Raw genomic sequence first — 17,278 nt, 5'->3', positions numbered from 1 at the left:
TTCCTGCCCTGCCCCGGCCACTCAGTTTCCGCTCCGTGGGGCTTTGTACCCAGTTTCTGATCACGGCTGTGAAGGGGGAAATCTGGAATTGGGTATCTGCTTACTGATTTGCCTGCTTCCCCCACTAGAAATAAGCTTTGTGAGGGCAGGGCCCAAGTCTGGCTGTTCACCTCCTCCCTGCAGCGCCCGGCCAGGAGGGGGCAGACAGAAGGCATAGGTAAGCGTGGACAGGTAGATGCAGAGTCGACACTAGTGAGGTGCTTCCTCCTGAACAGTCTGCCTTTCAGATCATATATTTACACTCAGCTCAGAAAAGGAGAGGACACATGTTGCTCTAAGCTTTGTTTACTATTTTAAAATAGCAATTCTAAAGGACAGATTCTTAAATGTACATTCATTATCATTTATTCAAATTTGTCCTGTTATAATCGAACTAGAGCAGTGATGGCAAACCTATGACATGCGTGTCAGAGGTGACATGCGAACTCATTTTTTTTTTGGTTGATTTTTCTTTGTTAAATGGCATTTAAATATATAAAATAAACATCAAAAATATAAGTCTTTGTTTTACTATGGTTGCAAATATCAAAAAATTTCTATATGTGACATGGCACCAGAGTTAAGTTAGGGTTTTTCAAAATGCTGACACGCCGAGCTCAAAAGGTTCGCCATCCCTGAACTAGAGGCCCGATGCACGAAATTCATGCAAGAATAGGCCTTCCTTCCCCCGGCTGCCGGCACCCACTTCCCTCTGGCACCCAGGACTCGGGCTTCCCTCGCAGCCCCGGCTTCGTCCAGACTGTCATCCAGAAGGACATCTGGTCTGATTAGCATATTATGCTTTTACTAGAGGCCTGTTGCACAAAAAGATTCGTGCAATAGGCCTTCGCTTCCCCTGGCTGCTGGCACCAGTTTTCCTCTGGCACCCGGGACCCAGGCCTTTGCTCCAGCCGGAGCCGCCTTCAGTCTTCGCTCTGCTGCTTCGCACCTACATATGCAAATTAACCACCACCTTTGTTGGTGGTTAATTTGCATATCTCACTGATTAGCCCATGGGAGGCGTAGCGAAGGTACGGTCAATTACCATGTTTGTCTGTTACTAGATAGGATTATTATAGATCAGGGCAAAGACAGTCAACAGAACCTCAGCATGTATAACTCCAGGTACAGCATTTATTGAGCACTTGCTAAGTGTCAGGCATCCAGGCTGGGGTTACAGCTGCGTGCGCCTCCTGCACGTAACCTCACAACCACGGAGGTGGGTAAGTCCATTATGACTTCCATTTAGTCGGTGGGGAGGCAGGCTGCTGAAAGAAGCTGACTAATTTCCCAGGACACAGAGAGGAAGTGTGAGAGCCAGGCTCTGACTCAGACACTCAGCCCAGCAGTGTCCTCACTACAGAGCCCCCCACGACCACCGGGGGGATGTCAGGACTCGAGCCATGCATCCAACCTGCTCCTGTCTCTTCATCACCCATCACTGTCAGGCCATTCCTATAATTATTGTTTTTTAATCCTCCCCCAAGGATATTTTTCCATTGATTTTTAGGGAGAGTAGAAGAGAGAAGGAAAGACAGAGAGAAACATTGATGTGAGAGAAACACATGGATTGGTTGCCTCCTGCAAGTGCCCCAACCAGGGCCCAGGCCAGGGAGGAGCCTGCAACCAAGGTAGGTGCCCTTGACCAGAATCGAACCGGGGCCCCTTTGGTCTGCAAGCCGATGCTCTTTCCACTGAGCTAAACTGGCTAGTGCTGTCAGGCCATTTTTATATAAGTTTTTGGGTATATGTTTGCTTCTTTGGGAAATTAATGGAAAGTGCAAAAGAAAATATATAAATCAGCCACTAGAAATAACTAGGCTTATGATTTTTATATTTTCTTCTATTATTGAGAAAACTAAGACTATACTGTATATACACATTATTTTTTTTACCTAACATGCTAAAAATGAATGAACCCTGTTTCAACATTTGTCACTTTCATACACCCCATTTTTAATTGTTTTCCTGCAGTGTGTTTTATGGGTGAGTTATCCATTTAGTCCTTTAGGCTAGTACATCTGTACTGTGTCTGAGTTTGCAATTACAAATAGAGCTGAGGTGATGTCTTTGAACCAAACAGATTCCCAGTGGAATGAATGAGCTGAAAGGTATGAATAGTGCAGGAGTATTGCCAGCCTGCGACAGGCTGTTCCAGGTGACTACACCTTGCCCCTCCCCCGCATGTGATGCACAGACCAGATCCTCCCAGACACAGGGCGGCGCAAAGTAGGGTTACAGTTGTGAGCCTGAGAAACATTGTTTATTCTTGTACTAGAGGCCCGGTGCACAAAAATTTGTGCACTCGGGGGGTTCCCTCAGCCTGGCCTGTGCCCTCTCGCAGTCTGGGACCCCTCGGGGGATGACCACCTGCTGGCTTAGGCCTGCTCCCCAGGGGATTGGGCCTAAGCTGGCAGTCGAACATCCTTAGCGCTGCTGAGGAGGCGGGAGAGGCTCCCACCACCCCCACTGTACTGGCAGCTGTCAGCCTGGCTTGTGGCTGAGCAGAGCTCCTCCATGTGAGAGCACACTGAACACCAGGAGGCAGCTCCTACATTCAGCTTCTGCCCCCTGGTGGTCAGTGTGTGTCATAGTGACCAGTCATTCCCAGTCGTTCTGCTGTTAGGGTCAATTTGCATAGTACCCTTTTATTATATAGGAGAGAGGCCTGGTGCATGGGTGGGGGCCGGCTGGTTTTCCCTGAAGGGTGTCCTGGATCAGCCCCTTCCTGGTAGGGGTCCCCACTGAGGTGCCTGGCCAACCTGGGTGAGGGGCTGAGGGCTGTTTTCAGGCTGGCCACACCCCCTTCAGGGTGGGGGGTCCTGCTGGGGTGCCTGGCCAGTCTGGGTGAGGAGCTGATGGCTGTTTGCTGGCTGGCCACAGCTCCTTCAGGGTGGGGGTCCCCCCTGGGGTGCCTGCCCAGCCTGGGTGAGGGGCTGATGGCTGTTTTCAGGCTGGCCACAGCCCCCAGCCCCCCGAGTTCCCAGTGGAGGCTGGCTGGAAGCAGGTATCTGGGATTTATTTAGCTTCTATAACTGAAACTTTGTTGCCTTGAGCAGAGGCCACAGCTGGCCAGGGCAGGTGGGAAGCTTGGCTTCCTCCATTACCAGGGTAACCATGCCTCCTGCTTGCTCCAGCTCCGTGGCTGCCAGCCACCATCTTGGTTGGGTTAATTTGCATATAGTCACTCTGATTGGCTGATGGTCATGGCTTGGGGCATAGCAGAGGTGCGGTCAATTTGCATGTTTCTCTTTTATTAGATTAGACTAGAGGCCCGGTGCACAAAAATTGGTGCACTCGGGGAGGAGAGGAGTCCCTCAGCCCGGCCTGTGCCCTCTAGCAGTCTGGGACCCCTCGGGAGATAACGCCCTGCTGGCTTAGGCCTGCTCCCGGGTAGCAGAGGGCAGACCCAATCCCTAGGTGCAGCCCCTGGTCGGGCTCAGAGCAGGGCCGATTGGGGAGTTGGGGTGCCGCCCCCTGTCATGCACAGAGCAGGGAGATTGGGAGGTTGTGATGCCACCCTCAGTCATGCTCAGGGTAGGGCTGATTGGGGGGTTGGGGCACCATCCCCTGTCACACTCAAGGCAGGGTCGATGGGGAGGTTGCAGCGCCACCCCCTGTCACGCACAGAGCAGGGCCAATCAGGGATTTGGGGTGCTGCCCCCTGTCACACACAGAGGAGGGCCCATCAGGGGGTTGAGGTGCTGCCCTCTATCACCCACAGAGCAGGGCCAATCAGGGGGTTGGGGCGCCGCCACTCTCACACTCAGGGCAGGGCCCATGGGGAGGTTATGGCTCTACCCCGTCACACACAGAGCAGGGCCCGTGGGGGGCAGGGGACACAGAGCAGGGCTGATCAGGGGATTGGGGCGCCTTCCCCTGTCATGAACAGAGCAGGGTGGTTAGGGAGGTTGCGGCTCCGCCCCCTGTCATACACAGAGCCGCAGGGCAATCAGGGGGTTTGGGCGCTGCTCCCTGTCACGCTGATTCCGGTGCCGGGAGGCCTCGTGGCTCCGCTGATCCCAGTGCTGGGAGCCATATTACCTTTTTACTCTATAGGGTAGAGGCCTGGTGCACGGGTGGGTGCCGGCTGGTTTGCCCTGAAGGGTGTCCTGGATCAGGGTGGGGGTCCCCACTGGGGTGCCTGGCCAGTCTGGGTGAGGTGCTGAGGGCTGTTTTCAGGCTGAGGGTGACTGAAGCTCCCAACTGCTCCTTTTTTTCTTTTTTCTTTTTTTTTATTCTGGGCCAGCTTTAGCTTTGAGGCTTGGCTCCAGCTCTTAGGCCTCGGCTGCTGAAAGGAGGTTTCTGGCCTTTGCTTACAATGTTGCGATCCTGCTGGCTGAAGTCCGGCGGTATTTGTTACATAGTCGCTTAGAGTTGCAGCTCAGAGGCCTGCAGTGGCAGGCGGGGAACGTTGGAATCCTCCGTCACTGAAGCAAGCCAGCAAGCCTCATGTTAGTTTCAAGCTGCCTGGCTGCCGGCCACCATCTTGCCTGGCAGTTAATTTGCATATCACCCTGATTAGCCAATAGGAAGGGGAGCGGTCATATGCCAATTACCATGTTTCTCTTTTATTAGATAGGATTATTATTTATTAATTATTGTATCATTTTTCATACCAACGGCTGTAAACCTACTTTTGCCTCACCCTGTATGGGCCTAAATGCACTCTTATTTATACAAATTGTAAATTTTAATGTATAACCTTAAACGCTGTAAGATGATTAACAAACAAGCAAGTTGCAAAGTGTTCCTCACCACCATGAAGCTGAGCTGTGAACAGACTCTTGGGCGGGCTGCGTGTCCGGCACACGGAGAGGCAGAGTCTAGGGCGGAGTTCCCACCTGGCCTTATCGTGCTGGGTGGGCAGAAGGGTTGCTGGTGACACAGAGCCGTGGCGTGCCGCCCGCAGCGGCGCTCACACCAGCCAAGGCCTCCGTGCCACTTATCAGCTTCTGGAGCTCTGCCCCAGCTATCTGCTGGCCCGGGCTGGCAGGGCCCGGGTGGGGCTGGGACTGCAGGGTGTGGTCACCGGGAGCTGAGCTGCCGCCCATCCCAGTGCACACCTGGCCTGAACCACAAAGGCCGAGGAATCCAGAGCAAATGTCCCTCCCTTTACCCTGGATTCCTAGGAAAAAAGAATTCAGCAAATGATTAAGGTTTTCTCTCCCTGAGGGAACTAAGCTGGTTCCCTCCTTAAAGGATGAGCCTTCGCCATGACTCAGTCCCTGGATTTGTTTTCAGCAGCTGCGGTGCCTGCTTTCCTGGGTTCTGACTTCCTGCCCAAGGAGCCCAGCCAGCCAGCTGCCCCCATGGTTTCTCTGGGAGGTCTGAGGGGAAGGGAGCTATAACGGACGCACCTGCTGGACTCCAGGACTGTGCCAGATGGCAAGCATTACCTCAGTTGGAGGGGGTCGTTCCTGAAAGCCACCCGGGGTGGCATCGACCCCACAGGTTCCTCTAAGCACACGTCGGTGCCTGGGCAGACTCCCTCCTGGGAGCTTAGTGGTGGCCTCAGCGGAGCTTGGCTCTGTGTTGGCAGAATCCCAGCCGCGGGAGTGCCAGCCCCCTGGTGAGGGAGCAGGACTCCTCCCTGGGTGGGTGCCGTGCTCCTGCACCTGTCCAGGTGTCTGCGGCCCCTGCAGGGGGGGCTTCAGGGGGGCAGGCACGCCCATTCCCGCTGATGCAGCCCTTTGCAACCACCACCATCACCTTAGCAAAGCGCCAAGGGAGGGGCGGCCCGGGGCCTACCTCCCAGACTGCGTTTCTGCTCTGGGAGAGGAGCGAGTCGAACATGCTCGATTCGAACTGTAGGTTTCTGGGCACGTGCTTCTGAGGGGCCGTTGCCTGCAGTAGAAACACCTGCTCAGGAGGCACTTAGTCCTGCCGCCTGGCTTCTCCTGCCTAAGTCCTTGCAAGTCTGAGAACAGAGGTCAAGGACTAAGCACCAGGTCAGTGTTGGCCTGGCTCCTCGGAGGCTGGGGAGGGTTCCCAGGCCTCCCTGGTCTTGGCTCTGCCCTCCTTGCGGCGCCTCCCTGCCTCATGTGTAGCCCAGCGCTGTGGGCTTGGGGAGAGTGGCCATGAGCTGACGGTGCGGCCCAGGCACACCGTGTGCCCACCTGCCCGGGAGCCCAGCGCCCTGTCCAAAGATTTGGGTCTGGAAGCCGACTCTCGACTTGCACACTTTGACCTGAACCAAATGCGCTGGTTTCACTGTTTTGGGACAGTCGGAGGCAGCTTCCTGTAAATGGCCCGGCGGCCCAAGGATACGGGGCAGATGGGGAAGCTCGGCCGTTCGCTTTCAAAGGATCTGCAGAGTCCAGCCCATATTTTTGTTCTAATAACTACCGAGCTGATTTTCCACGCTTTGGAGTGACCCTAGTACTGACTCATGGAAACAGCCCTTCCCACTGGGTCCATCCTGGAGAGGGGCGGGAGGCTGCCCTGCGAGTAGCTCAGAGGTTAGACACGGCTCCTAATGTCGTGTTGATGGAGAACCCAGCACGAGAGAGAGTGGACGATAATGTCGAGGACTGTCTGTGAAGGCTGCATCCTTATAGTTTTAAATTCTGTGCGTGGATACAGCAGTATCTCCAGCCACTTCTTCGAGGCCTCGTCACGTCCCTGTGACCTGCCGGAGTTCGTTGCGCTCACCACAGGCTGATGTCCCTGCTGTTTCCCTGCAGAGCCGAGATGGCCGTCCTCTCCAAGGAGTACGGGTTCGTGGTCCTGACCGGGGCCGCCAGCTTCATCATGGTAGCGCATCTCGCCATCAACGTCTCCAAGGCCCGCAAGAAGTACAAGGTGGAGGTGAGTGGGAACACGTGGTCTGGGCGAGAACTTGTTTCCCGTCCTGGAGGGGGAGGTGAGGTGAGGGCGAGGGCGAGGGCAAGGGCAAGGGCAAAGGTGAAGCGAGGCAAGTGGTCAGTGGCGGCAGCGTGAGGACTGGACCTTGTAGAAAGGCTGCCCCTTCCCGGCAGGAAGAAGGCAGGGAACATGGGGGCTGGTTTCACGGCTCCTGCAGAAAGGCCAGATGGGCGGGCAGGGGACAGCCTGCTGGGCCGGAGCTGCTCTCCAGGAAGGGGGATGCTTCTGCGGAGAGTTCAAAGGCTGTTCCCGGCGTGGCACCCCCAGGCCACTGTCCCATTTCCATGCCGAGTGTGGGTGGTGCTGCCGCGCACTGGCCTGAGCCGCCGGACTGGCAAGAGCCCATCAGATCCCCCGTTCCTTCTGGCTGGCCCAGAGGGTGCCGCTGCCGTTGGCCTGGGAGCGGTTCTAGGTGTCTTTCTGTTTAGTGACTTATCGTTAGACTCGAGCTGCTTCTAAGTGCTCTTACTAGTCCCTAGCTCCGTTCCTTTTCTTAACGGAGTGCCCGTCAGCACCTCTCCTGTTTCTGCTGCCCCTGTCGGGGACCTTCGGGAGCTGTGGGAGGGTCTTCCCTGTGGTGTCTGCGATGTGTCAGAAACCCGGCCGCGATAGCCGTGGCACAGCTGCCCCCGTCCCTGACTCCTGGGCACTAACAGCCCGAGTGCCTCTGCCTCTGAGGACCCAGCCCTGGTCACTGCAGACAATTAGGCCGACAGAGAAGCTTGGGCTAGGTTAGCGTCCAGGTTCGTGTTCACTGACCGTCTGATCAGCAAGCCCTCTGTGTCCGCAGTATCCCACCATGTACAGCTCGGACCCTGAAAACGGGCACCTCTTCAACTGCATCCAGCGAGCCCACCAGAACACGTGAGTGTGGCCCTCAGCACCGGACGCCACGGGGGCCTCTGTCCCGCCCCCGCCCATCGCGCCCTGTCTGTGAAAGCGACGGTGGCGACCACGGCGCTCATTAAAAGTATCCGTTAACAACCTGTAAGCGAGCAGACTGGACAGTAAGCACAGGAAGAGTTGGAATGGTGGTGTCCTGGGTGACCCGCCAAGGCTGTCTCCCGTGCCGCCCCCCGCAGGAGGGGTCGCCGCCGCTCTAGGCGACACCGAGTCCCCCAGCCCAGGGAGTGAGGGCTCCGCGCTCTGCAGGGAAACCAGTCCGAGTCACAGAGCCCCTCGCGGCTGGAGAGATGGCGCCCCCGCTCCTGCTCCTCATCCCCTCTGCCCGAGGCGGGCGGTGGCCGGTCTCCCTCCCCAGTGTTTAGTAGGAGCCCCTCCGCGCTGACTGGGGCGCTTTCTAAGTGTCTTTCTGTCTCATGCAGGTTGGAAGTGTACCCTCCCTTCTTATTTTTCCTCGCGGTGGGCGGTGTGTACCACCCGGTGAGTTGTCCCCGGGTGTCATCTGGGATCCGACGTATTTCCTCCAGGCCCTGCGTATTTATTGAAAAGAATTTCATTCAGTTACTGCTAACAGAGTTTTTGTGTTTTTGGTTTTTTAAATATATTCTTATTGATTTCAGAGAGGAAGGGAGAGGGAGAGAGAGAGAGGAACATCAATGATGAAAGAGGATCATTGATCGGCTGCCTCCTCCACGCCCCCTACTGGGGATGGAGCCCACAACCTGGGCATGTGGCCTGACTGGAATCAAACTGGTGACCTCTTGGTTCCTGGGTCGATGCTCATCCACTGAGCCACGCCTGGCTAGGCAGAATGCTGGTGTGGTTTTTTAATCTTTATTGTTGAAAGTATTAGATGTGTCCCCTTTTCCCCACTGACCCTCTTCAGCCCGCCCCCGCCCCTGCCCCAGACCTTCACCACCCTATTGTCTGTGTTAACAGAGTCCTTTAAAGCGGGCAGATTTTCCGTTGTGGGTTTTTTTTCACAGATGAGGGGAAACATCATGGATACTGTGTAACCTTCTCAAAGTCAATTAGCTACAGGATAGGAGAGTCAGAATTTGAACCAGGTGTGACTGTGTTTTACTTTGCACATTCATCCATTCTTGCAACAAGCACTCACTGGTCGCCTGAGGTGACGGCGGTGAACCAACCAGCTGCCTGGTCTCAGGGACCTGACTGTAGGCAGCTGAGTGTATGCGGTGGCCCGTTAGGGGGTGATGGGCCTCGGAGGCCACCGTAGCCCTGGGGGCCGTGGGGTTGGTCTGCCCTCTACCTTGTGTAAATCAAGCCCGTTTCCTGAGCCCGATTACTTGCCTTTTGGTCCTGCCTTGGCCAGAAAGTGTCCTCTCACCCGAGTCCTGATGAGGACGGGCGTTTCCCCTCCTGGGACTGGGCCTCCACAGCCCCCTGTCCGCACCAGCTGCCAGAATAGCATGTCTGCAGTTCATGACAGGAGTGAAATTATTAACTTTCTGCTAAAACATTGTGTGGTCAACAGTGTTAATACAGCTTACAGCTCTGCCTATTCCTTGAATGCAAACACTAACATGCCCCCCCCCCTTTCTTTAGCGAGTCGTTTCGGGCTTGGGCTTGGCCTGGATCGTGGGACGAGTTCTCTATGCCTATGGCTACTACACAGGAGGTAAGGCACGCGGACTCCGCCAGGGAAGCAAAGTGCAAACTTGAGGCCGCTGTGTTTCCCTTCTTGGCAGGACTTTAGGGAAAGGGTGGAACTGGAGGTTTAGGTGAAAGGTCCGTTACCGTCTTTCTTTTTACTCACCTTCGAACAGTAACAAAACTTAGCTTTATTGAGCATTTTCTGTGTCCATTGCTGCTCTAAGAACTTTGCATCTCGCTATTTCAAAACTTCCGGCAATTCTGTGATATAGATCATAGCATCTTCTTTCACAGATGGGGAAACTGGGGCTTAGAAAGATGAAGGCTCTCTCTACGTCACAGAGCGACTGGGTGGAAACTATAAGCCAGGACTCGGAGCCAGGCGGTGTGACGCCGGGCCCTGCTCCTCATGCCTGGGGGCCGGCAGACTGAGGGGGAGGGCTCCTGCTGCCCTTGCGTCTTTAAAGGAGAGGGCGGCACGGCCCAGGTCCGGGCCTCGCGGTTCCCATGACTGTCCTGTGACTTTCTGAGGCCCAAGCAGCCCTGGCGTGACGCCTGGCGTGGAGGAAGGGAGGCTGACCTCTTCTGACCAGGCGGTCTGCCGCCCGGAGGGCAGGGCTCGCGGACGCCGACGGCGTGCCTGTGGAGCTGCCGTAACTTCTCCTCCTTCTCCTTCTCTTCCAGAGCCCAGCAAGCGGAGCAGGGGGGCCCTGGGCTCCATCGCCCTCCTCGGCCTGATGGGCACCACTGTGTGCTCTGCCTTCCAGCACCTCGGTTGGGTTAAAACCGGCTTGGGCGGTGGGTCCAAGTGCTGCCATTAAGGGCGGGCAGGGTGTTAAAAACTCTCATTCATTTTGAATGACTTACTTTTATTTCCAGTTACTTTTTTTTTTCTAAATATAATAAAATTTATCTGGCACCAGCCTCCTAAGTAACCCTGACTCTGTGACTTATTTCCTGTTGAGTCTTTATGTAAATAAGCAGCTTGCTCCTACTCCTGCCCCCTACCCCTTGCCCCTGCCCCCTGCTGGCACCCTTGGCAGCTGTGAAAACTGGGCTCAGAGAGGAAGGGTGCAGTTGAAGAGGTGCCCGTTTTCAGGGTCCGTGCTGTACGTGGTGGGATACTGCGGACACAGAGAGCTTAATGATCAGATGGTCAAGGCAGTTAGGCTCTGGTTAGGACAGGAGTGGGCAAACTTTTTGACTCGAGGGTCACAATGGGTTCTTAAACTGGACCGGCGGGCCGGAACAAAAGCATGGATGGAGTGTTTGTGTGAACTAATATAAATTCAAAGTAAACATCATTACATAAAAGGATACGGTCTTTTTTTTTTTTTTTAGTTTTATTCATTTCAAACGGGCCGGATCTGGCCTGCGGACCATAGTTTGCCCATGGCTGGGTTAGGATCTGAGATTACAGCTACGTAGGAAAACAATGAGAATTCTTCAGAATCTTTGCTGAAGGCAGGCAGAGGGCTCACTTGGTTGAGAATCATCCTGTGCACTGAGGGTTTGATGGTTCGATACCCAGTCAGGGCTAGGTTTTGGGTTTGGTCCTCAGTTGGGATGAGTACAGAGGCAGCCAATAGATGTTTCTCTTTCTCCCCCCCAGACTAGTTAGCTCAGACCTCAGTGGTTTTACGGGTTTTCTGGCCATTCTAACGTGTGGCGGAAGTTGAAACCCTGGCTCCACAAGCCTGGTGAACAAACATCAGGGAGTCACCTGCTAAAATGCAGCTTCTGAGCCCCAGGTCTGTGGCGGGTGCTGCGGCTCCGCAGGTCCCTGGGCCGCTGAGGGGCCTGTCCCCCAGCCCTTCAGTCCATCACAGACCCGAGTCCCCTCTGAGCCCAGGGACAGGCAGGTCCGGCTCTTTGGGGGCCGCAGGAATCTAGCTCTTCCTCTAACCGCCATGGGTGTGGTGGATTCTGACTTACTTGGAAAGACCACTCCCCTCCCGTGGACCTGATCTCTACTAATTTTCACAGCGCCGCGACCCAGCGGTACCTGGTCCCCTTTATGCCCTTTGCGGACACACACACACACACACACACACACACACACTCTGAAAACAAAGAGAGGGCTTGGCTAGAAGAAAAGCCAAGGAATCGTGTTATTCCAGGGAGAACCCAGCTCAGCACCAGGGTCAGAGGCCGGTGGGTTCTGCTTTGGGAGAAGCGGGAGGACGCAGCTGCGCCTTCTCTGCGAGGCCTAGGCACGCATTCTGCCAGACCCTTGCTGGGGCCGCCAGAGGCCCACGGGCCTAAGTGAAGGGCAGCCGGGGAGGGGCCGGCGGCGACCTTCTGCCCAGGGGAGAGGCTGCCCCTCTCCATCTGCAGGTCCCTAAAGAGCTACATAGGATCAGGACCCTCTGCTCTGGCAAGGAGGGTGCCAACAGGAGGCATTTGTTTCTTTCCTGCATTAATACAGTCCCCCAAACGCCCTCTGTAAACACCTCCAGCCCAGGAATCCGCCAACCAGACAACTTACAATGCATCTCCAGGCCCCGAGTCGGACCCATCCCAGTCCTGTGTTAGTTGGCAGTTATTCCCCCCAAGACGATCCCAGGAGAAGCAGTTCCCTCGGGGGTGAGGTCTGCGGCGGAGGGAGGAGGCCTCTGCTTCTCACCTTGCTGCCCGCTCACAAGACAACTCATATTTCCTTGTCAAACGTTGCTGGCCGGTCATGAGAAAACTTGAGTCTGCACTCACATTAATTCAAGTAATTTTAAAACTACGCATTGCTTTCAGGCCTTGAAATTACTTAATGTAAGTGCAGACATGCGTTGTCTCGTAACCATTCAGCAAGGTGTTAACTCTCAAAAGGAAATCAAAGTAATAGAAGAAAAAAAAGACTCCGGGGAAACGGGGCCACATCCCACAAATTCTCCTGGTGAGAGGGGGCGGCTCCAGGATCAGCCCGTTTCCTTGGTGGGGCCCGTGAGCGTGAGTCACTCCTCTGGGAAGGTGTTTCCTCAGCCACAAGGTGTCTGTTCAGGGAAATCTGTCAAACAGGACAGTGGACAGCCCCCCGGAACACAGTGCTGTGCGGCCGGCTGGGTAATGCTCCCCCAGTGTGGCCAAGTCTCGGTCCCAGAACCTGTGCATGTTCCCGTACGTGGCAGAGACCTTGCAAAGACAAGCAAGGATCTGGAGAGGAGAGATAGGGACCGTCTGGATGGGCCCCAATCACCATGTCCCTGGAAGAGGAAGGCGATTGGAGCAGAGAGGATGGAGCATGCTCAGCTGCGGGCTGTGAAGAGAGGAGGCGGGGAGCCAAGCGAGGCAAGGAGTTACTGAGGGCTGGAGGGGGCAAGGGAGCCCATGACCTCCAGAGCCTCGGGGGCAGCATGGCACCAACACCCTGGCTGTGCCCCTGAAGCCATTTCCGACGTCGACCCCAGAGCTGGGAGATAATGGATGTGAGTGGAAACGTGAAGAGGAGTCGTAGGAAGCTAATCCACTGAGTTAAGTCTAGGGGTGGGGAAGGGGAGCAGGAGGCGCAAGTCAGATCACGCGCTGGCCTTGTCCTGCTTCTTTCATCCTGATCCTCGCGACCTGGCCTGCACAGGATCGCCCCTCTCCCAGGAGTGAGCGCCCCTCTCTCAGGAGTGAGCGCCCCTCTCCCAGGAGTGAGCGCCCCTCTCTCAGGAGTGAACGCTGAATGGGAGGTGCGGCAGCGGGAACACAGTGAGTTCAGACATCGGCCCCTCCCCCTGCTCACTTGTCATCCCAGGCAGCTCTGTCTATGTAAGCCACACGGGGTCCCCCAGACACGGTGAGACCATTCTGCTGGCCGTGCCCTGCACCCCATGTGCCCGCTGTGCAAACACCGAGGGGCTGATGCCCAGGTCCCATCCTCTAGGCACGCACCTGCCATCAGAGCTCATACGCCCACGCAGGCCCAGGAGCGAGATCCAGTCTTGCCTCTGACTGCTAGGCTGTCTGTTCTGAGGGTTAATTCTCCGTGTCAGCCTGTGTTGGCCTGACTGGGCTCAGGGATGCCAGGTGGCTGGTGAAACACGATTTCCAGGTGTGTCTGGGAGGTGTTTCCAGAAGAGATGCGTTTGAATTGGTGGCCTAGGTAAGCAGAGGGTCCTCCCAGCGTCCAGTCCGTGCAGGGGTCGAGCTCGCTGTCTGCCTGCGTGGGCCACCCACCTCCGCCTGGGACAGCAGCTCCAGTTCTCGGCTCGGCCTGACTTACGCCATCGCCTCCTGCTCTCAGCCCAGGACTCGCACTGACCTACACCACCAGCTCCCCGGTCCAGCCTGCAGGCGGCAGGTGCTGGGCCCTCTCGGCCGCCAGTCACGCGAGCCCTTCCTGCAGTCACCTCCTCTTACACAAGCCGATGGAACTGTCCCCCTGGATCTGTTTCTCTGGGAAGCCCTAACACAGCTGGTAGCTGGTAGCCATTCCTCTGACAGGTAGAGGTGCCGGAGGCTACAGCCAACAGCAGTTAGCATGTTAATGCATAAAGAAAGCATGGGAAGGCCAGTGGACTTCGATATTCAGCAGGGCTGAAAATCAGCCCCATCTTGCCCTGCTGTGGGCTCAGTGGCTCAAGGCAATTCCCTAACCTGGTAATCCTTTTACTGTTTACCAAACTTTACCTTTGATCTGCCCGTAGGCATTGCTAAAGGGTAAATGTGTATTCAAGTGAAAAAAAGGCGGACCAGGCCAGAAAGTCAGTGCCTCTTCAAGAAAGAGGCTCCACCTGGCCCCCATGCCATCTAAATTCCTATTTCTTGTAGAGCATTTTCATCTGTGCGCCGGCCCCTCCTTCAGGTCCTGGACCCTAGCCATGCAGGTCTCGGCCAAGAGGACCCGGCAGTCTGAGGTCACCAGGACCTGACAGCTCTCCGGGGTGGGAGGCACCCAGAGCCTCGAGGCTCACAGGGCCTAGGAGCTGTTACATGCATCTCACGTCAGCCCATCCCGTGTCCTAAGTGACCTTGAGAATTGTTTCGTTTCAGAACACGACACTGGAAGGATGAACAGTGTGGTTTATTTGGCTCTAGGACACATGCAAACAATTTGTACATTTAATGGAAAACCACTGCGTCCAGACAGCAAGCAGCAGTTCAAAGCAGAGGACATGTCCTCTCCCGCAGCCCCACAGAAACAAAACCTTTCTCTGCAGTTACCGTTCACCGCTGACCCGCCCAGTACCTGTCCCCTCTCTTCCCAATCGGCAGCTTTCAGCAGAAGGACAAGGAGCCAGAGCTTAAGGCAGCCAGGAGCCAACAGCACCTGCGTGGGTCCACGGAACCTAAAAGGAACGCTTTCTTCCAGGCAAGCGAGAGAGCAGATGGCAGGGGTTGGAGGCACAGCCCTGGTCCGTCTCCAGAAGGGGTCTGGCGGTTCAGGGTGGCACTGAGTCCGCGCTGCAGGAACTCACTGCTTCTCTGTTAGAACCAAGGCACTTATGCAGGCCCCAGGGAAGAGGCCTGAGTGACGAGAGTGACGCTGAGCCAGGCGCAGACCCACGCGACCGCATCCGGGACACATCAGTGCCGTGTGAGGCCTCCGTCGGTCTCACGGGCTCAGCCTGGCACGGGCTCAGCCTGGCACGTCCACGGGGTTCACGGCAGCCTTTCAGAAAGCGGACTCCACGTCACCCATCTCCACACACACCGTCTTCAGCTGTGAGTAATGCTCAATGGTCACCCGGCCGTTCTCTCTGCCAAACCCTGCAAGGAAGACAAGGGGTGACGATGAGCCCTCACAGCACATCTGAAAGGTCACAGTGACCGCGGAGACAGGCACTGCCCTCAGGCCTGGGGAGGAACACGGAAGCAACACGTTTAAGAGAGAAAGCCCTCCCCCGGGGACACCAGCTGCGAGCGGAGGGGAGTGGCCGGGCCAGCGAGGCCGAGACCCTGCCCGCAGCCGGGACCAGGCTCCGTGCGGAAGGGCACGTCCCCTGCTCGGCCTTTCCTGTCACCCTGCCCCAGACAGGTAGGCTCGCCTCCTAAGGGCAAGGCCCAGTCCCCAAAAGTGCGCGTCTCCAGGGGTACCGTTCAGAGTGACAGAGGCCCTCTGCTAATCCTGAGCGCAGCTGGCCACCCTCCGTCTCCCCCTCGCCCCGTGGGCACCACTCCAAAGCCGCAGCTCACAACCCTACTTCCGCTGCACTGACAGTTACACAGTAACAAAACAGCCCCATTCCGGCTCTGCATGTGGCCTGTGCCCTGCTCGGCTGGTCCCCGGAGGGACGGGGATGACTAGGGGACTATGATTAGGGAACGCCAGGGAGAGACCAAATCAAACTGTCAGATTAACACCCACCGCTTCATCGGCACCCACCCGGTTCCTATGTCGGCCGGCCCTGTGGTGGCCATAATACGGCGCTCACAGCCGCGAGGACAGTAACTCTCCCCACATGACAGGCCTTCCGGAGATGCACCCCCGATCTGAGCGGTGACGATGCCGACAGGTTGGGAACCTGGTCAACAGGGACTAATGCCGACAGCCCCCCTGGAGACCTGGTGGCTGCCGACCCAGCTCTCACCTGACTTCTTATAGCCGCCGAAGGGCAGCTCCACGGGGCTGACGTTGTAGTTGTTGATGAAGCACACGCCGGCCTGCAGCTCGGCCACCACGCGGTGAGCGCGCTGGAGGTCCCTGCAGGGGAGACAAGGCTTAACCTGGAGCCTCCCCATCACACACAGACGCTCACCACCGCTCACAGCAGCCACAGTACGGGCACCACATGCTCACCAACGTGACCCGGTGCGGAAGAGACCCGCACGTGAATTCCTGGGGAGTGGGGAGGAGCAGGGCCGACACCTGCTACAGCAGGGAGACCCCTGAAAACATGAAGGCAGTGAAACCTAAAGGTGGTCCCATTCATAGAAAACATTCAGAGCAAGCAAGTCCGGAGACAGGCAGACCTGCGGGCTGGGGGCGGGGACCAGCTCGCCTCACTGTCCTGAGCTGATGGAAACCTCCTGACGTTAGGCTGTGGTGACGCTGCACGGCTCTGTGAACACACTGAGCACCCAGGTGTGCACTTTACGTGGGTGAGCTGCTCAGCCCGTGAGTGATTCCCATTGAGCCGGTAGAGGCGTAGGCGTGGCCCCTTTGCCTGTACCGTGGCCGCAGCACGAGACAGCCCCTCGAGGCAGTCAGAGCGCAGCTGCTCACACCGCCTTAGGACAGGGCGCTGCTCCATGTGCCACCCCGGGGGGGTCCCGGTCACTGCCCTTTGTCCAAACCCACAGAGGATGCCGCCCAGAGGGAGCCCCAGTGTGAACTGGGCTTGGGGTGATGACACGGTCACACAGGTTCATCATAACGAATGGACCGCCTGTAGGAGGCAGATATAAGGAAGCTGTGCATGTGGGGGACAGGGCGGATGGGAAATCCTGTACCTTCTCACTATCATAGTAAACCGCTCATTACCCTGAAAACTAAAGTTTTTTTTTTGTTTTTTTTTATATTGAATTCAATATTTTATTTACTTGTTTGCTTTTAAGAATTAACTTGAATTCATCAAAAGGGACAGGTCACTGTTGTGCCCAGATTTCAAGATTCCCAAGGGCCCACCAGGGAGCCAGCGAGTCCGATGCAAAAGCAAAGAGTCATTTATTTCAAACCTAGGTTTGGCTCCCCTGCCCCCCCTTACTGGCACAGCAGCAAGTGTCAGAGAGAGGGAACTCTGTGTGGAGAGAGGCTTTATAGGGGGTTGGGGCAAGGGGATGAGAAAGGACTGTGGGCCCTGCCTATTGGCCAGGCGCAAGTCGGTGTCTTGTCACACAGGATGTGGTCATATCTATGGCGACTTCTCTTGATTGTCATTGGCCAGTTCAAATAAGTCCTGGGTGTGGCCAGCAGCGGCTTCGCTTCCCAGCA

General features: G+C 56.2%; 2 protein-coding genes across 2 annotated transcripts in view; one reads left to right on the top strand and one right to left on the bottom strand.

Annotated features, from left to right (window-relative positions):
* MGST3 (microsomal glutathione S-transferase 3) overlaps nt 1-10,361 on the top strand; it is a 23,368-nt gene extending 13,007 nt beyond the window's left edge. The window contains exons 2-6 of the mRNA XM_006774988.2: nt 6,726-6,849; nt 7,697-7,770; nt 8,232-8,289; nt 9,379-9,451; nt 10,111-10,361. Coding sequence (XP_006775051.1) covers nt 6,733-6,849; nt 7,697-7,770; nt 8,232-8,289; nt 9,379-9,451; nt 10,111-10,247 — 459 coding nt within the window. The 5' untranslated portion in view covers nt 6,726-6,732 and the 3' untranslated portion in view covers nt 10,248-10,361. The remainder of the gene's footprint in view (nt 1-6,725; nt 6,850-7,696; nt 7,771-8,231; nt 8,290-9,378; nt 9,452-10,110) is intronic.
* A 4,048-nt stretch (nt 10,362-14,409) lies between these two features.
* ALDH9A1 (aldehyde dehydrogenase 9 family member A1) overlaps nt 14,410-17,278 on the bottom strand; it is a 16,695-nt gene continuing 13,826 nt past the window's right edge. Inside the window, exons 10-11 of the mRNA XM_006774995.2 lie at nt 15,936-16,048; nt 14,410-15,114 (exon numbers count right to left, since the gene is read on the bottom strand). Coding sequence (XP_006775058.1) covers nt 15,020-15,114; nt 15,936-16,048 — 208 coding nt within the window. The 3' untranslated portion in view covers nt 14,410-15,019. The remainder of the gene's footprint in view (nt 15,115-15,935; nt 16,049-17,278) is intronic.

This window comes from Myotis davidii, unplaced genomic scaffold, assembly GCF_000327345.1.
Source record: "Myotis davidii unplaced genomic scaffold, ASM32734v1 scaffold668, whole genome shotgun sequence".
NCBI classification, from domain to species: Eukaryota; Metazoa; Chordata; class Mammalia; order Chiroptera; family Vespertilionidae; genus Myotis; species Myotis davidii.
The sequence above is the reverse complement of the archived record's forward strand: the minus strand, read 5'-3'. Positions and strand labels throughout refer to the sequence as shown.